General features: G+C 33.6%; 2 protein-coding genes across 9 annotated transcripts; one reads left to right on the forward strand and one right to left on the reverse strand.

Moving 5' to 3' along the window:
- Positions 1-17: 17 nt before the first annotated feature.
- Positions 18-20,770, reverse strand: PIG-S (phosphatidylinositol glycan anchor biosynthesis class S). 3 transcript variants are annotated; one of them, XM_069129530.1, is made up of 10 exons: positions 20,527-20,770; positions 20,350-20,439; positions 3,443-3,673; positions 2,487-2,684; positions 2,187-2,405; positions 1,193-1,381; positions 975-1,113; positions 756-903; positions 285-631; positions 18-208 (listed from the first exon to the last, which is right to left on the reverse strand). In XM_069129530.1, exons 2-10 carry the CDS (start codon positions 20,399-20,401, stop codon positions 73-75), a joined length of 1,659 nt encoding a protein of 552 aa, XP_068985631.1. In that variant the 5' UTR covers positions 20,402-20,439; positions 20,527-20,770; the 3' UTR covers positions 18-72. The 3 variants fall into 3 exon arrangements, with proteins under 3 accessions (XP_068985631.1, XP_068985630.1, XP_068985632.1); XM_069129529.1 differs by having other exon boundaries at positions 20,513-20,770; XM_069129531.1 differs by lacking the exons at positions 20,350-20,439; positions 20,527-20,770 and adding an exon at positions 4,252-4,304.
- On the forward strand, positions 10,135-20,340 carry LOC138188081 (protein I'm not dead yet). Of its 6 annotated transcripts, none has more exons than XM_069129520.1 (10): positions 10,135-10,274; positions 15,149-15,233; positions 16,127-16,244; positions 17,172-17,443; positions 17,905-18,019; positions 18,101-18,165; positions 18,584-18,709; positions 18,849-19,178; positions 19,329-19,707; positions 19,828-20,340. In XM_069129520.1, exons 2-10 carry the CDS (start codon positions 15,178-15,180, stop codon positions 20,077-20,079), a joined length of 1,713 nt encoding a protein of 570 aa, XP_068985621.1. In that variant the 5' UTR covers positions 10,135-10,274; positions 15,149-15,177; the 3' UTR covers positions 20,080-20,340. The 6 variants fall into 6 exon arrangements, with proteins under 6 accessions (XP_068985621.1, XP_068985627.1, XP_068985624.1 ...); XM_069129526.1 differs by lacking the exon at positions 10,135-10,274 and adding an exon at positions 10,281-10,354; XM_069129523.1 differs by lacking the exon at positions 10,135-10,274 and adding an exon at positions 10,445-10,574.
- Positions 20,771-21,012: the final 242 nt, after the last annotated feature.

Raw genomic sequence — 21,012 nt, forward strand, 5'->3', positions numbered from 1 at the left:
TAAAGAAAAAAACAATATGAAGTAAAAACTTGGCAAATGGTTGAAGACGTTATCGTGAAACACTTGCTGCTCTCATTTATTTTGGCCTGGTGCAGTTTCCTTCAATGGATTATTGACTCTTCGATGGAAATAATAGCGATAAATATTTTTTAAGGAAAGCAAGACTGGTACCATGGCTGGTAAGAAGAGAGGTGTGTATACAGCGTATCTGAAATCAAAGAAAGTACAATAAGATGAGAAAGACTTGGTATAGATAAGGATGAATGATAGCAAATATGTCTTACTTTTGATCTTCGGGAAAATATAACAAAGCAAAGAGCGTTGGATCGGAGAATGCTGCTTCCGCAGTAACAAATGCTTCTTTACTCAGCAGAAAACCTACAGCTAGATCGCCACGCGTTAATCGTTGAGCCGAATCTTCCACCAAACGTAAGGCTGTTTTAATTCTGTTTCCTACAATATCTGTAATCACAATGTTACCAATTTCTTGAAGAAGTTGTGCAATCGATTGCAGAGTCAATTTTGCCGATGTTAATTGCTCGATCGTGCGTACACGCAGCAATGCATCGATTTCCCAATCACGCAGTTTCAATCCTGGCAGAGAAACAGCGGTAACGCCATTTAAGAATTTCTGGAAAAAATAGATGCATCGTGGAGACACTTTTCATCATATCAACGAATGGATAGTAGAATGGAAAATAAAAGAAACACGTAGAGCTAGAGTAATCGAATAAGAAAGATAATGATTTGATTACCGGTTCAGGAATGCCTAAAAGAAGTTTTAGTTGGGTAAGAAAGGTTCCAACAATGGTAGTCTGTTCAGGCACAATGGTAACCGGTTGATCGAGTTTCGCAGCCATGCAAGCTTCAACGGGTGGATTGATCAAAACTACACCACCCCATCTATACCAAGAAATAGAAAAGGCAACGTAAATATATCTTAACTGGAGATGACTCGAAATTAGGAGCATTACCTTGGAGAAAGAAACGCTTCGACGTTAGCGTTAATTTTCGATCGATGTCCAGAACGCGTGTAAATATGTAACGGAGCGCTGTCACAAGGAACAGCATAGATAACGAAATTGATAGTTGGATGGAGACTAACCTGTGAGGCTAAAATAAATAGTGATAATGTTAGAGTTACAGATTTTATTTCGTTCTTCGTGAGAGGGTGAAAATACGAATAACATACCTAGTTTTTTCTCCAATGGTGTAATTAATTGAGGTAAAACGTCCTCTGATAATGCAAAATGTCTACCTAATGGGCCACTATCAGGCACTCGTTTCGGGCTGACATCCAATGGCAGTAAATACAACCACTGTGATTTGACAGAGAAGTTACTCAGAATCGAAAGCTCAGAGAGAAATGGTTCGACGTATTCTACAAGCAAAAAATATATGTAGATATTCAATAAAGATACACATAACTGTACTAATATTACAGATTTTGTATGAAACCTCTTCTATTATCATTAATGTCAAAGTATACATGAAATAAACACATTTTGGTCAATTAGAGCTAATAACATAAGCAATTTGTAACAATAAATATTGATTCATTCAGTTTCGCGCAATATTTTTCACGATAAAATTTGCCAGTTTTAACCTAACTGAGTAGCATTTATTCTATGAGGTATTATTTAGCTTTTAGGGTGATTTTAATGTGTTTTGGCATAATTTGTACAAAATTTTGGCAATACTCAAGATGAATTCTATTCCATTGTTCTGCGATTCTCTTCAGCAATTCAAGAATCGATATAGATGAAGATTTACAATTTTTTCTTTGTCTCTTTCATCTTTAAAATTTTCGCATCGATTCTCAATAGGTTCTGGATCGGAACTCTGTGCGAATCATTTCAGCTCGGAAAATTTTCGTGTTCTGTGCTAATTTTATATACCTCTTACTGCTTAGGATCACATTAATGTTGAAACATAATCATTTTATACGTACAGTGGAACTCCATTTATCTGAACTTGTCAGGGGTTAACATTTCAAGAAATGGAGTTTTACTTAGTGTATACTAACTCGTTATACGATCCATTCGATGCAATCGACTAACATTATGGACTAATGTTAATGGTAATAAAAAATGATTCAGTTATGAAACCTGTAATTATGCTGTCCATTGTGGATATGACGGTAAAGGCAGAGCTATTAGAAAAATGAGATTTTCTTTCTTACCCACCCTCGGCCATCACGCGGAGATCCCAAGCAACTTTCAGTTTTTCTGGATCTGGATTGACCACAGTGATGAGTACATCGTAAGCCGGGCTAGCCGGGAACCTTCTCCTGTTTTCCTCATCTAGGCTGTAAAGAGTTGGTTCGGTGAGTGCATTTCTCGTTAAAGTCAGTGACTTTTCAAGCAACACCCATTCCGATAATACTTGAATCAAAGTGGAGGCAGCTGAAATGAAAATGAACGGTTGCAAGAGGACGGTGAAATTTTCAGCGATTGTCGATCTTGATCGTAAGATTGGCTGCTTACTGGTTTCTGTAGAAAAATAAATGGTTCTTCTCGAGCCGACGAGAACTGCATCGTTTAAGTTGTTTGTTTCCAAAAGTAGAAGTTGTCCGACGTCCAGGTCGAAAGCCGATGCTATTTTCTCTAGTTCATGATGCGTAAACGCAGAAGTTACTAGATTACTGGATATCACATGGTAAATAACTTCTATCCGACAGATACCTGTAACACATGAAGCTTCTATATACATGTGTGTGTGTGTGTGTGAGGTGTCCTATAACATATGGACTATATTTCAGCACTCGATACGGTATCTACAAAAAATGTAAAAGGTTTATATCAACATATGTTCTACTTGACTTTGTTCACTGGATATAATGACTTTTTACTAGAAAAAAATGTTTATATAATATATGCATTTATAATAAAAAAATTTAATCTCTTTCCCATTAAATTCTATTAAATTATAAATGAAATATGTCTAACATTCTTTAAATTTGCTCAAGTCCTTGTTCGATTTTGTACCGAAGCACATATAACATTTTCAACAAATTTTGCGCAAACATTTCAACAACAAATAATTTCGAGTACCCTCGCAAATAAAAATCTAACGGATTAATTAAAAGGATCGCGAAAATATCTTATACTTGATATTTAATAATACTTTATTAACGCATGATATTTCATACTTTAGTGTAAAATTTCTATCATCGATATTATATTTAATCCTTAACTTACTGAAGTTCAATGAGGAAAAAGAAGAGGGATTAAAATTGTTTGTTATAGAAATATATTATATAAAAATTTCGCTGTAAAAAGCTCGCTGTGTCTGGTAAACAAGACCAAATAGGACATGCGTTTATACGATGTACATTGTTTCTGGATGTTGAATTAGTTCTTGAAATGTATTATATTTACATGTTACCGTGTATGAAAAAAATATGTAGAGAAATAGGAGGATGTAATTTTCATTTGCTCACTGGAATTTTTAAAAGCATCCGTTATGTGGTGCACCAAGGATTCAGCTCGATCTCGAGACAGAGCTACGACGACAATTTTCGTTTTAATATTGATGTCTAGGTCGGAGAGTGCTTCGATTCCAGCGTAAGGAAGCGATACACGCGGAACTGCAGTAGTGTGCCACCAAAGTGGAACTCCGACACCCAACAATAACACAGCAAAGGAGATACTCGCGTAAACACTGTACTTCTCTGAAAAATATTATTTTGAGTAAACGATTATTTCCGGAAAACGCATAAATCCGATACTTGCCTATTTTTGGCAAAATGCAATTTAGTATACAAAAATTATGCATTGACAAATAATGACTTTAGTCTATCTATATCATCATTTTATTATTGCTATCTATATTATTATTTTATTATTACATATTATTACCATTATTATTATGAAATGTCCATTTGGGTAAATAATAGATACGCAATGCAGAAATATTGGTATCTACGAGAATGCAACTGATTAGGTAAGACTTATCTTATTGATCGGACAAGAAAGATTTTTCTAAACTTATACCGTAATTAATTCAAACATATTTTTAACTTAAGTATATTTAGAACTACACATCGATGAAACGCGTTTTAAACTTTAAAATACACTGTCAATCAATCTTCAAACGAATAATTAAAATGTATTATTCATTGACTCTATAAGAAAATGATAAGTATTGCTTCTGGCTATTATTTCCTTACTACAGTGATTACAAAAAGATATTGGCATATTGCTAAATACTAATTGATCAAGTTCAAGTATACGAAATTTCGTGTCGTACGAGAATTTGATATCATGTAGATGAAATGTAAAACCCGATAAAAATAACGCTACAAAATAAAGGTTATGTGCCGATACATTTTGTAGCCTCTGTAATTGAATTCAATATATATAAAAGCAAGTCACGTATTAAGTGTTAATCTACGTGACAAAAAATGAGAAATATCTTAGCTAATCGACTTAATTTTTACAAACAAAAAAAAGCGACTTATTAAATATTTGTTATTCGCGTGTTCGTTGCATATGCCTGTATATGTTCGTTGCATATGCGTGTATAGCTCGATTCGCTTCAATTGGATCAATGATCTCAGGTAAGAAATGGCTGCAATGTAACCTTGAAAATAAAATTGGACCGAGTCCAAGGATACACGAGTTCATTCCCTTGGTTGTGACCGTTGAAACGCATCGAACTCGACGACCCACCCACTCATAGTACGCACGGTCAATGGTAATCGAACGTTCGCCGTTTCTGCTAGCTATTCTGGCGCCAAATTACATCACCGCATGTACACGGTGTTCCATTTAAATGCGACGCATGATTTTTCAGCCATTTGTGGGCAGTAATAGGTAAAGAAACAGATATAAGGAAAAAATATGTAGATCACTTAATTCTTTTAAGAATTCCAATAATGCATTACTATCTTGAACATTATCTCAGTTTACTTGAACGTGAAATAGTTTTTCTCTAGATTATTTCATTATTCGATCTCTATTAAACGAAATGAATAACCTTTGTTTCATTATCTATTTTGTATGTGGATAAATTTTCACATAAATAATTTCTTCAATATTTCTAATACATGTTTCTTCGGTCCAGCAATTAACGTGTTCATCATTCGATAACAGCGGAGATATCACTTTGTAACAGAGTTATCGATTGCGAGACACCCCACAGAGATACGTTCGTTGAGTGCGATTGGTGGTACGTACACATTTAGTTATGTGGCCGTAATTTAATTGTGATTATAGAGGATTTAACTGTAATTTTGTAATCAACAACGCAGTTGTCCTTCGTCTTATGCACGTAATTTTCACTTGCCATTGTCAGTCGTCCAAAGTCGTTTCTTCTAACAGACATGTTCGTATCCACGTGTTTAATTTAAGATATTTGCCCTTTCAAGATGTCTTCTTCCCTTTTTTTTTTTTTTTTTTTTTTTTTTTAGAAAGCAGTATGCGTTATCGATTAATCTTATGTTTTTCTCAGGATTGAGTTTTTAATCTTATGTCAGTCTGCTCGTAATTAAAAAAATATTGCTTGTCACAATATCAAAACGAACGATATTCAAATATCGTTAGAATTTATCAAGTATTATATGTTTCAACAATTATACCTTTGGCTGTTTTAATTATTCTATATGAAAATATTCTTTTCAGTCATAAACCGACAAACAAAACAGAAAGGTCAATAAAAATGTATTTGTTTTCTCTCGTTATCTTCATCGATATCAAAAGAGCAGAGAATGACTGTAATTATAATTTTATTGTCTTTTTCCGAAAGCTAATATGTAATAAAAGGAACTGACGGTTATAATCTTTGCCTCCTTTGTAGATTCTTTCAGTTCGTAAATTATACATTAACTGTTTGTTAATGCAAACTGTTGTATTTAGATAGCGGACAGCAAATACATGTATGGGGCAAAGGGCAAAAGTAGTAGCCTTCAGTACACAACAAACTGAGTAATTTAGCGTTTAAAATAGACGCAAGTTATGATTATGATTTCGCTGTTATGTAGGTTAGTACGGGATAGATGGGGTAGACAGCTGGATATGTGATGTGAGGAGAAACAGAAATAGAAGAAATAAGTATAGAAGCAGGAAGCAGAGTACTAAAGTATCAAGACAGAGTAAAAAAAGAAACAGAGAACGTGATACTGAAAAAATACAGAAGTGAGGTAAATAGAAGAGAATAGGAGGAAATAAATTTGAGGTAAATTAGCACTAGAACTACCGACAGTTAAAACGAAGCTATTTCTACCGCAACCAGTCAAAATGACTGATCTTTAAAGAATTCGTATTAATCGAATATCTTTATATTTATTGATTTATTACTTTCTTACAAAAGGAATCCCATGTTATGTAGTACATTTTTAGTATTATTAATCCATCTGGGACCATGATCTATAAGTGAGGGTTGGCACAATTATAAAATTGTAGAACCAGGCATTTTGACTGGTATGGTAGTTTCAGTGGCAACGAAGAGATCGTATCATGAAGGAGGTGGAACAAACCACTGGCAAAGGGAGGCAAAAGAAGACAAGGGAAAGAGCAGAATAGATGAGTGGATTAACAAGTAGTATAGGGAAAAGAAAGTAAGAGGGAGGAGGAACAAAATAAAGTCGAGGATCAACCTCGGCAAAGAAATACAAAAGGAGTACGAATGGAATACAAAAATTGAATGACAGCAGAAAGAGCAAATTATATTAGACAACCCGGGCAGACCTTGGACACAAAGGAAAGGGCATAAAACTAAAACCACTATAGCAAGATTTAGATGCTGCAACGAATGGAGAGGCAACAGATATAGGGAAGAAAGTAACAAAAAGATATGTAGAATCTGTGAAGAAAAAGAACAGACATAATAACATATGAGAAGAAAGAATGCAAAATAACAAGAACAATAAATAATAAAGAAGAAGGAAAATAAGGGAAGAACAGGAGAAAGAGAGAAAGGAAAGAAAGAAATAAATTAAATAGAATTGTAAATGTTGCATATATGTAATAAGTAGAAAGCAAAACCATGTACTCCAAGAAGGGAATCATTGTCTTAAGCGAAAAGAAAAGAGAAGATTTTGCGATCTTTTTTTACATTCTTATTTAAAGAGATTTCAATGCCAATACAACATTTTTTAGTGTAACATTGAACAGTGTACGGATGGTGCAATGAATACTAATGCTAATACATTTTTTTATACCCAATTCGATGCACCTTTTAATTCTCTAGATAAAGCTATAAAAGTACTTGGGTCGCTTTTACGTTTGTTTGCTATGTATGTTCTTCTTGTTACTCATACCATAAGTTTGACAATATTAAAATTGAAATATCTTTTGAACTAATCATTTTTCGACCCAAGTACCTTCACACCTCCTTTTTGTAGAGAATTAAAAGATACATCGAATGGTGTATAAAAAAGATGTATAGCTCCATTTAAAAAAGCTATATCGACATTGACCTCTCTTTAAATAAAAATGTAAAAAGAAATCGGAATATATTATTAAGTTTCAATAATTAAGGAGATAACAGCGTGTACAGGAATAAATTAAACATACATAATGAACAGTATATTTATTTGAAATTTATTGGAAATGAAAATAGCGAATGAAAAAATATAAATAATTACGTCAACTAAAATAGCAAACGTGTTTACTTGAAAATAAAATTGTTTGTAAATAGCGTAAATGCCAAGGCTTACTAATTTGAAATAAATTAATATTACAATTTCCAAATAATTTCTTTTCTAAATACTCGATCGTTACAAATGATAGTGAAAACTAAAGGATAACAGATAATTATCTCTCGCGTATAAAAAATATATTTACCTATTTACCTCGCGTAAAATATTCGTTTCAGAAAGAACTCGAACTACTGAAACATTTTATCAGATTGGAAAGTGTGAAAAGAAATATGTAAGAAATACATACATAGACGTACACATTAGGATCTTTTAGCAGAGATTCCAAATTCTACCATAGATAAACATCTGTATATTTGCTTTCTGATTAAGTCAAGTAACAAATACGAAATATCATGAAATGAAACAACAGATATTCAAATAACTTACGTTTTCAAATAGATTTAACTACTCGACTAGTTTGCTTTAAGATAATTCTTTATTTCTATGATATTGAATTTTGTCCAAAACTACCTCGGTGTTCTAACGGTACTGTTAAATAAATGACTATTAATATTTTTGAAACTTGAAAGAGACTCGAAGGAAATCTGACAACATCGGGTAACACCGCTCTCGTATTTTTAGCCATAATTTATTCTGCCAGCTTCTATCGATACGCGTCAAGATATAGGAGACCTAGATTAGCTAAAGGCTAGAGACTAACAAAAAATAGGGGGTGGTGTATCTCATGATATGCATCAAGTTCTAGAAGGGAAATGGAGACACAAGATCGGTATATACCATACGATGTTCGTAAATCTGTACACACGAGTCAGAGAGATTATGTGACTGGAAATAAGAGAGAAACGAAGAATGGAATAAAATTACGTAGGAAACTTTGTTTTCGAAAAAGTCAAGATTAAAAGCTCGTCAAAGTATACGTGTATTTGGCTAACTGTATCTAATAAATAACGAAAGTATTCGAACGACATGGTAGAAAGTAATACATCATGTAAAAGTTGTACAATGGATGGGGATTTATTAAAACAAATTGCACTTTACTAGCATATACAATTACAGTGTTACGTCCAGTGCAACGCGTCTCGCTATTTATCCGCCATTTGCGGTTGTGTAGCAGAAAATGTTTTACACCGTAGTTTAATGGTGTCGAGCGTACTATGGATGAGGATAAAAAAATTCCGGAAATACTTTGTTTTCACAACAAAACCAAGGTCACATTGGAAAACACAAATCTTCCATGACATTATAGAACATTTTATGACAAATTCAAAAGGCATATTGCACGATACTGTTATTAACTCAATACCAGGCTTACAGTACACTTTAGTTTAATGCCTGTTCAAATTGCATACCATCTTCTGCAATACAAAATTTTGCATCGTTGCAGAAGTTTGAATAACCTGCTATTTATTACTACAGTGGCTACATGTGCAACTCCACATACCGTATTTAGTAATTCTATCTTTCTGAAATGTAAATTGGATATTTTAAATGAAATATTATTTCCACTACGACGAACCTAGTATTAAGTTAATAAAAATATCATGCTTTTTGAATTTGTTGTAAAGTCCTATTTACAATGTCATGAAGAAAGCAAGATACGTTCCCATTTATTTTACCGAAGGTAACAGTGGTTTCGTTATGAATATAAAGTATTTTCGAAACTTTTTTACTCGTAGACATTCGTTGTACGCTCGACAGCGTTGAACCAAGGTTCAAAATATGTTCTGCTACATCGTGGCAAACGGTGGAAAAATCGCGTTAAAATCGAGTCGTGTTACGCGAGACACTCTTCGTTCACTAAACTAATTACACAAGGCTAAAGAAAAGTACAAGAACATGTAAATAAATTGCACAAAATAAATTGACTGTTGCAACTAATTGTATGTAAATAGGAATACGTAAATATAAATAATTTTGTGACAATGTACGTTTTTAGTTTGTTTGGGAAGTGAGATGAGACAACAAGTTCCTGACTGACTGTGTCTGTACAGTTTGCTCGGTCTTATTTGGCGAATTTTTTCGACACGTTCCAAGTTTGCATTTTCTCTAACTACGTTCAGCGGCCTGTTTGAACCATGGGATGCGTCACGTAATAAACACGAGGACGAACGATAGCGTGAGCGGGATTAATTACTAGCGGGATTAAATTGATTTAAACGCCGCCATGCGTACTTTATTCTCTTTTATTGAAATGTATACTTATTTAAAAAAAATTCCAATTAATCTTACTAAGTAAATAACAATCAAGAATATATCCATTAGCTCGTTATCTCAAACGACAGACAAACTTTATTATGTATGTGAGAAAAGTAACAAGAACTTGAAAATTGCTGAAAATGTAATTTCGTTCTTTGACACGTTTACGCGATTCTCGCGATCTCACACCCTGAAACTCTGAGCTATGATCGAATTCTTCTTTTCTCTTTTCGTACGTTTCCCGAATATCGCAAAAAGCAAAGGTAGAAAAAAGCGATTGATCACATCGAAATACGAATTCCACGTGGGTGATTGGTAGATTACGTTCACGGGTAAACCTGCAATAAGAACATCGACGTATCAAGGTCGAGAGACGGGGAATGATACGTTTGTCACGAGTCGCTGCTTCGTTGAGTTCACTTACCAGTCGTTGGAGAACCAACTAAGCAGGCAGAGGACGAACCACAAAGTAGGGGTAAGTAACAAAAAACAAGAGAAAACGAGTAGGAAGAAGGAGAAGCGGAAGAAGAAGAAGAAGAAGAAGAAAAAGTGGTGGTAGAGTATTAGCAGAGTGGTAGTTAGAAAGAAGAGAAGGAGCAAGAGGCGGGAGGAACAACTGAATAAGAGAAAGAGAAGTAAAAGAGAAGGGTGATAGTTCAAACGACAGTGGGTTCGATTCTTCAAACGAGACGAGGCAGTGGTAGAGAAAAGTGTGCACGACGATCAAAGGAAACGGTCGATTTTTAAGCGAATCGAACGACTCGATTCTATCTTGGTGAGATCGGTTCGCGGGAAAGTGAACGAGAATACGCGGCAAATACAATAATAATCATACGACGATATACCGTACGAGCTGTATTACGGTGATTGAAGAATCAACGGTGATTAGAGATCCCGTTCATTGTCCGGCCACGCGATATCCAATCGAACGATTTCAATTCGTATACGTACGATATATAGATCTTCAATGTCCCAAATCTTTGCCCATTTATTCATATTCGTTATGATGAATATTAAAAATCAATATATATATATATATATTGTGTCACGTTTTAACAAAACGTGTCTTAACATACCAATAAAATTCGTAGAGCCAACGTGTGTACTATAATACTTTATATTTAAGGGTTGTATGCAGACATAACTATGAAGCCAGCTAAAAACTTTCCATTTTTGTCATTTGTGTTACATATTTTTATATGATATGAGTATGTTTATGCATTTGTTATTTATGGAAAATTGATGATCGACGGTTGCACAAGTGCATAGAAAGCATTTAATATAAAAAAATGTTTGTATAATAATATTCGTTATAACATTTAATAAGTGGAACCAACGTCTTTCTGTTTCTTTAGTTGTGTTGATAAAAATATAAATCTGCGTGTAAACATCTGAAATTCTAGTGATAAGGAACCAAGCATGACACGTTTAAAATTGTATTAAGATTTTTTCCAAAGCTTCTGCCGATCAAATATCTTTCTCCCAATTAATATTTTGCTTATCAACTCTTATCTTTGATATTGTACACTCCGCTTTTGAGAGACGACAATGAGCTACAGAAATGACTCACATTGTCATTAAAATATGCGTAATATATGTGTTGTATGAAATATTTGGAAATTTTATTAATACTACATGAGACACGACTGTCGTCATTATACGCTGCAGCATCCCATAACCATAGAACAAGCCAGAAGCTTCTAATTTTTATATTGGGTGATATATATTTTTATACAGTGGCTATGAAAAAGTACTCACATACCATTGTAGTTATAATAGCATTTATGTACTAATTAATTAGAACCAAGTATATTAAGTTATACATCACTCGGTAGCATTTTCACGTGATTACAAAAGTCTGATACGATGGAAATGTAATATGAGATATGATAGAGAAAAATCTATTAAAAAATTAGCATACGTGAAAATGCTTTTTGTAGATACTCTATGTTAACGCGATAAGAAAGTATTAAGATACTATTTATACTTTTCATCCTCAAAACATATAGAATATACGTTCGCTCTCCAGAAGAAACATACGATGGAAAACTATCATTGTTATATGCGTGTACGTGTGATTATCATGATTATTTTAAATAAGGTAATGTTCGAAACAGATTTGAATACGTACTACATTATAGAAGTTGCAGGATATTCAGTACAAGTATGCATTTTCCAAAGATCAAAAAACCATTTAAACAATCAATTGTCCACTATAATAAAAAGTCTGGATATATTTAAGATTACTATTAACAACTCACGTCGTGTGCTAATTTTTTCATAAATATATGTTCGCAGTAAATGTCTTGTAATTTCCACTATGCTATACTACTATATATATAGTATATAGTATAGTATATATATAATTTACTATATGTAGTATATTATATTTTTAATATATCATATATTTTATATATGTGTGCTAATTTTTTCATAAATATATGTTTGCAGTGAATGTCTCGTAATTTCGATTATACTATACTACTATATATATATATTATATAGCATAGTATATATATATAATATATACTATATACAGTATATTATATTTTTAATATATCATATATTTTATATATGCAGTAGTATAGTATAGTATAGTGGAAATTACGAGGCATTTACTGCAAACATATATTTATGAAAAAATTGGCACACAATTGGTTGGTAACTGGTGGTACAAGCGGAAAGGGGGTGATTCTACGCGAAAAAAGAAGTCGAAAATATAGAATAAAAATTTTTTTTTAATTTTTCTTTTTTTTTTTTAAATTTTTCCATCGAGACAACGATCTACAGTGAGATCCGTTATAACGTACCGCACGCGTACCGAGCGAAAATTCAAAGTCGATTTTCTCGAAAACAACGCCTCAAACGAAAAATATTTATTCTATATTTTCGACTTCTTTTTTCGCGTAGAATCACCCCCTTTCCGCTTGTACCACCAGTTACCAATCACCCTGTATATATAGTATATTTCCAGATTACTTTCAGATTTTACCGATATAATTATAACGATCGTCTTGTTAGTATCTCGTCACAGCGCTAGTGAAATTTCAAAATATTTTATCTGACAGATATAAAATATACACGGAAGTTTTCGATGGTAAATATTCAAATATTATGACGAAGAACCACTCGTAGCTTATTGTGTGCGTTCCACGCATTTTTGCTCCTTAAAATCTTCTTCGACGAATACATAAAAATTCACGTTGTAATAGTGATTTTGCTTGCAATGATATTCGACTTAGGATCTTATTTTGTCTTTGGTTCCTGATTTCTCACAGCCATGCGATTTCGCGATGTCGGTGCAATGCTATAAGCTATTATAAAGTATAAGCTCAGTATGTTGACTCTTCTGGAATTCATGGCTTGTTGCCGTTTCGGTACCAGTCAAGAGGCAAACTTTGAGATAAAAGAACCGATAAAAAGGCATTCTTAAACATTCTGCACTGGTAAAAGTAAGAAAAAATCGATCCAAGTGAACACACACGAACAACATCGCTGCTCATTGAATTACTTCTTCTTCTTCTTCTTCTTCGTTAGGAACTTCTTAGACATAATAATTTGCTATTGTTTATTTCTACTGAAAGTAAATTCTACAATTTAAAGGTTCTTCGGGTTTCGATCGTGTTTTTAACACTCTACAGACTCCACACTTCATGCAGTATCCTATAATAATGTTAAATACTGTTAAATAAAACAGTAAGAAAAGCAATGGATGCTATAAACGAAATATTATGAAAGTGTTTTTGCATTACATATTTGAATAATACTATAATAATAATATTATATACTATAATTAAATATTAAATACTATAATAATAATAGCAAATATTGCTCGCTTTGAATTTTGTTCGATCGCTTCAAAGCACCCGGAAATTCAGGCTATATGCTTGTCAGAGCAGCCGTCCTCAGAGTATTTAACAGTAAATACACGATTGTCCATAAGTATGTAGATATTTTGGTCAATTGACCTTGATTGTAACTAAGAATATACGAATTAATGGCAGACTAATCAAAAGTAATACTTATTGTTAGTATCTTCTTGTAGAATTAGGAATATCATGTGCATCATACAAAACTTAAATTGTCTATCTAAAACCTTGCCAATGGTACATTCAAATTAAATAAATCATTTGCATCTTACAATCTGTTTTAAATACACGACGCCTATATAATGATGTCAAGTATAATGAACTCCTTCAATAAGAAAAAACTGGCTGATTGATATTTATAAATGCCGGTCTTCTTCGTCGTGTTTAAATTTTCTATGAATGCATAAATATCCACAGTCTAGTCGTTATTGACATTTACTTTTAAAAGTATAGGTATTTTTGTTCTACGGATGATTCGGTTAAAAGGTTAATGGAACGTGGTTTAATTGCAAACGCTTCGAAACCGTACAGACTTGATATAACTGGTTAATTGCTGCACAGTTGCAAACACGAATCTTTATTTTTGTCTCGACTGTCTTTTTAATACAACGATGCCAACAACCGATTCGAACAATTGAAAGGAAAGGCGCAAAACGTGCAGTTGCGCGCTGCATCGATACTGTGTAGTACGATATTTTTCAATTTTTCAAATGGCAATCGAACGATATTTTAACTTGGCTAAAACAACATAATAACTAGACCGCGAATATTTATGTAAACGCATATTTTTATAAACACAACTAAAGAAGCAGAACATACACGAACATCTGTTACAACATTTGTTCTCCTACATCCTTAAACTTCTAAAGTCAAATTCAGGATCGCACGAATACGGATCAGTACAAGTACTTTGTTTATTGACATACATTTTTTTACATGTGAAATAGGAACGGGACAATATGTTGATTGTAGTTCCGTTGAAATAGCATAATACCAGAAAGCACGGAATTGAATCCATTTGAAGACGCGAATACGCAATAGCGTAGAAAAAGAAACTTTAACGGCGAACACCGTAAAATGGACGACATGGTTAGGATAACCCATCGTGCGAGACCTTTCAGGTCAATCTCGTTCGGTGCCGCTTGTTAGTGAAATTACTTAGCCCGTAATCCGAGCATGCGGTATAAAAGAAGGGAGCACAGAGAAGGACTGAGGTAGTGACAGAAGAATGACCAATTGCGGAACTACTTGTATCGTTTCGACATTGTATTAACAATGACAAGGAAACAATGCACTACAATACGCTCGTCTTGAATTTTGCAATCTCCCATGTTAACTCAATATAGTGAATTAATTCATAAAGCGAGCGCTTCGAGTGATCCGCGATAAGTCTTTCGACACCTTCTCCTTTTCTTTCCTCGATTATATAGAAAAAAACGCTTCATAAACGTAACTGTATTTGGATTTCTTCTCTGGCTAGGTACATGGCTTTTGACTGGACAAAGAACGATGGCGTCACAGACCGATGATGCGTATCCGGAAATCATCGATTCCACCAACAGAAGGTACGCATCGGATTGACAATCGATCATAGTTTATCGTTTATTATGCAAGAGGCAGAAAAAGGGGTGAAGTACGTTTGTGGTAAAATAATGAAATCATCGTATTATTTGTAACAGTAGGTCTTCCACCAAATATGATAGTATCTAAATATCACTAGAACAACTAAAAGTCACTATTTTCTTTCTGAATAATCTGAATAATAAATTGAAGATCTTGTTTGTTTCGTTATCTTTTCTTTTTCGTATCAAATCATCATTCAGACCGATTGAACTTTTTCGTATATTCTATATCAACATATAGGATCGTTCACGGTTTAAATATTTTAACTGATTTTAACGGTTTAAATAATGGTTTAAACAACAATTTATCAATGCGAAAAGGCTTCAAAAGTATCTTTGTATTTCTTAAGTAGCACTATACATGTACATATAATATTTTTCTTATCACATTCTTAATCTGTAAAAGAAAACAGATTTCTGAACATTATTAAAAATAATGATAAATTTACAAAATACAAAATAACGCTATTCTTATGGGAACTTCTTCAAGTCTCTTTTCATATCGACAAAAATTGTTTATTTAAGGAACTGTTGTTTCAACTATTAGATCCAGCTCAAACTTCTTGAGCCGTAGATTATAAATAAAAAATACATGGGAAACTTAAATTGATTTAATATGATACAAATACAAAAAAGAGATTCAACCAAGATCTTCGCTTCTTATATCCTTCTTATATTCTATATTATATATATAAGAAAATAATAACTTTTAATTATCGTAGTACCATATTGCTTTTGGCTAAATTTGTTATCAGTTGTAGTAATGTTCTTTATCAATCTTCTTTTCCCATTCTCATTACTATTCATCTCTTCAGTCATTGGTGTTATCGTTTCAGAAAGACAGACGGGTTTGCAAGATTGTTGATACAATTCCTTTCAATCTACTGGAGATCGTTCGTGATCGTACTATGGCCACTGATTCTGTTTCCTATCGTTATGGTCGAGACTACCGAGGTTCGTCCCAAGATAGTTTTCCTTTACATTAGTTATATAATTGTTTTATCATTATTGTATGTTTCTCCTGTTTTTGTCTTACTGTTTTCTCCTCTTTAATCTTATAACTTATTCTCGTGTAACTCTTTGTCATTTACTTTTTACTCCCATTCTGATTCTTAATAATTCAAAGCTATCATAATATCCTATATATCGCATATAAATATCTTTAAAACCGTTAGATCATAAACGTGGAAATACATAACATAAGAATTCCGCACATATGTAATTCATAACACCATCTCTTTTCAATTTTCAAAAAGTGACTCTTTACAGTCCTTTCAGAACGTTAATGATCGGTTTGTCCACTGATGCATTATGAAATCGAAATTGTGACAAACGTCTAACGTTAAAACATATTGTAATATGTTGTCTTGTTAACGCCGTCCCTTGTATATTGAAAATTAAATAATAGCACACAATTCTTAATTCGTGTCTTTAGTTTTTATGTAATCAGTGTTCAGTAGTCTTTTTTTTATACTATCTTCTTTCCCATAGTTTAGAGTTTTACTTTCTTCTATTGCTCTATTATTATCTTTTACACTTTTTCTTATTACTGTTTTATTATGTTCCATCCTTAACTTCCTTTTCCTATTTCAATAAAAGTACTTTATGCATCATTGAAAATACAAAAAACCTGCTGTTACTATACTGACAAAGAGCAAATACATTTCAATTGTACATTCCCCAACTCAAAAAGATCTGACCGTTAAAGTGTTAATTTTTCTTTACTTTATCCACTTTATCCATTTCCACCTTTACTCTTTCTATTTTATATTCCCTATTTTCTACCTTTTTCTCTCTAGTTTTCTTGTGTTCGTTCGTCCATTCGTGCATTCGTTGTCTCGCATTGTCATACGTAAAGAATTACGTGTCAATTGAACGCAGGTAATAGCGATGCGATGTCTATACGTGGTTGGTTTGATGGCAATGTTTTGGATGACCGAGGTGCTTCCCTTACCAATCACAGGTTTAATTCCTGTCGTTCTCTATCCACTGATGGGTATAATGAATACCGGCGATACCTGTACCTGCTATATGAACGATACCACGATGATGTTTATCGGTAGCATGGTGATTGCGATCGTTATTGAAAACTCTGGCCTGCATATGCGTATCGCGCTACTGATCATTAAAATGATAGGCTGCAGTCATCGAAGGTAATTCAGGATGCCAAAAAGCATTTAATAATCTTTCGTTTACTCACCATCTTCTGCTTCCTTATCGATAGAGTGCGGATGGAATTTCTTTTTACATTCCGCTTCTTTGATTCTATCAATCTACTCGTCATTTTTTATATCATGTAACGACTCTGAATTTTCTAAATTTCTCTCAATGAAATTTATATCGAAGTACTCGAAATGGCAATATACAACAGCTAATTCGTCATTTTCTTACAGATAATTTTTACCATTTTAAATTGTTTCGCATGATTATATAATTTTACATAATTCTCAATTCTATTATCTTGCATAAGTACATAATTCCGAATAATCAATCATTCCCCTCATTAACTCGATTATCACGTTTTACATGAAACCAACAGATAGGGTTGTAATACATATCTATGAACAAGAGTGTATGTTCATACCATAAAATATGCATATTATGCAATCTACAGATTAACACTGGGCTTGTTCTGTGTAACCATGTTTCTGTCGATGTGGATTTCAAATACCGCTGCCACGACCATGATGTTACCCATTATCGAAACTGTTCTATTAGAACTTGAAGCAGTAAGCAATTAAATATACTTAATCCACTGTCAGCAAGCATCTTCTACATTGAACTTTATCCTTTTTTCTTTGGATTTTCAGCAAGGTTTGGGTAACATGTTTATTCAAGAAGAAAATAGCTGTGGAGGTGAAGAGGGTGCGGAACCGTACGTAGTCGCAAACTCATCAATTGATAAGTTTCCTTAATACAATCAATAAGACTAAATCAAATAACCATGTCAACTGCACTTTATCGAATATTTGTTACATATTCTTACTCGGGTGGAGAATAATGTGCTTCAGTGATAGCTGTATACTATTGTTACTCATTGATTGTTGACAATTGCTTGCCTAAATAGTGGTTAATAATTAAGATGAATGCAAAGACATTTCTGATAAAAATAATTATATCTCTTCTGAGGAAGAAAAAATTAAATTTCATTTATAGTGAAAGTGTTAATGCATTTAAACAAGAAAAAAGAAGAAAGATAGGGAGGAAAAGAATGAATGACAAAAAAACAACAAACTTCTTCGCTATTGATATTCAACGCTTATTACTGTAACTTTCCTCTGTATTAATTGTAGGACGAAGAAACCGACTCATGTCACGATGGTTTACTATCTCGTAACGTCATACGCTTCCAGTCTCGGAGGCATTGGCACGTTGGTTGGAACGGGCACCAACTTGACGTTAAAAGGATTCTTCGAAAAGTAAGCGCTCTCGATGAACGATCCACTTTCAAACCATCCACCAAATTGTCTATTCATCTATCAACTGACCGTTCGTAAACTATGAAATGATTAACTGTAATGAGAAAGAAAGAGAAACAATCGTTCATTTATGTTACAGACGATTCCCAAACAGTTCAGGTATTAGTCTAACATCTTGGATGCTTTATTCTGTCCCACCGATGCTTCTGATGGGCTTCCTCACATGGCTTTGGCTTCAAGTTATGTACATGGGAATGTTCAGACCAAATAGCAAAGATGCACAAGCTATTGATATCGGTTCGCAAGGAGAGAAGGTTGCAGCGACCGTGATCGAGAAAAAATACAAAGAACTCGGCCCAATTACGTGGCACGAATCCGCTGTTGGTATCCTTTTCTTTGCAGTTGTACTCCTGTGGTTCTTCAGAAACCCCGGATTCGTACGGGGTTGGCCAAGTTACCTTACTGATTTGTAGGTATCTTTTTTTTTATTCATTGATAATTATTGTTACTGCTTCGATCCTTTTCTACCTCTTTCGCTTCCCCTTTCTCCTCATATTCCCCTTCCTCGAATAAAAGCTTGTCTTAACAAAATGTACTCAGCAAACGTAGTTCTTTGCAGAAACGTGAAAGACTCAACAACAGCTGCTTGCGTTACCATTCTCTTCTTCATATTACCATCCAAACTTGATTTCCTTCGATCGTTTGATCCGGATCCGGTTAATCGTCCGACCAAACCATCGCCAAGCATGATTAGTTGGAAAATGATAAATCAGAAGATGCATTGGAGTTTAATCTTAGTTTTGGGTGGTGGATTCGCTATCTCGGCTGGAAGCACCAGTTCCAAGCTTTCCTCCATTCTAGGAAATGCTCTTATAGCTTTACAATCGATACATCCATTTGCAATATTGGTTATTGTATGTATGTTTGTGGAAATGGTGACAGAACTGACTTCTAATGTTGCCGTTGCAAACATTATTTTGCCTGTTTTGGCAGAAATGGTAAGGAATCCTAAACGATGCCTAAATGATATCTTCTTTTTTCACTTGCCAATTTATTTTCACATTTTTGTTTAATATGCATTTACTGTTTACTATGTATTTATATACTGCTTCTTTCAGTGTGTCGCTTTACGAATACATCCACTATACTTGATGATGCCAGCCTCTCTATGTTGCTCTTTCTCGTTTCACTTACCAGTAGGTACACCGCCAAATGCAATTGCTACTGCAGCTGGTCATATAAAAACTAGAGATATCGCGCTGGCTGGAATAGGACCTAGTATTATAACACTTCTCGTTACAACATTTGCATTTTCCACTTGGGGCACATACATCTTTAATCTGTCCGAGTTCCCTGACTGGGCAACTTAATACAAAATTTGAGCACTTTATTTTGGCGTTTATTTCATGTTTACTCGCTTGTACAAATGTTAAACACGAGTAATCGGTAGTCACGAACTAATGTTATAAATAACATCTCACAAAAATATCGAATCTACCAAAGCGACGAAAAACAATGCTCACATAACAGTCGATTGTCCGATTGAATGTGTCAACTGTTTAATTTTTGTAACCATAAAGGACGAGAGTTACAACGAAAAAATAAATATGAAAATCAAACAGATAAATAAACTAACTTACCATCTACGGCTGTATCATAACCTATAGTAACCGATACTTCGTTCCCACTCATGTTGTACTCACTTTCCTTCTTGTTATCAACACTTATCACTAAAAGGAGGCAAATTGCTTTAATACATGTACAAAATTTTACAATTAAACAATATTGAGAAACTTAACCAACCAGAAATAACATACAGCGTATATTTTCCTATACGAGAAGCAGAGTTTTCTTTACTCGTTTAGTGCAAACACATTTTTACGATAAATGACAAACACCCATATAATCGTACATCCACAACTGAATGGAGAAAAAAAATATCGGCAATTAAATATCGGTCAATTGATAATAATTCGTTCTCTTTTTGACAAATTCATTGTACTTGCATTAGCAATAGTTATTTTCATGAAAACCTACCATTCGCCGTCAATGATATACTGTCTATGATTGATGTATACATATATATGTGGGTGTACATAACACATTTACCCGTAATTGCGGTAGTGCTTAAAATTCCCTGCGGAAATTATACTAGCTGCATAGCGCAAAGTTAGAAAACCAAAGCTTCAAGCACTTGATAATCGAGGCAAAGATATTACTTATTAGAAACATTTTGAAATAAATGAAATATAGTTATTATGTAAAAAATAAACAGTACAAAATCAAATCTTTTTACAGGAATG

The sequence above is a fragment of the Bombus flavifrons genome, chromosome 16 (assembly GCF_040668555.2).
Source record: "Bombus flavifrons isolate JBK064 chromosome 16, iyBomFlav1_principal, whole genome shotgun sequence".
NCBI lineage: Eukaryota > Metazoa > Arthropoda > Insecta > Hymenoptera > Apidae > Bombus > Bombus flavifrons.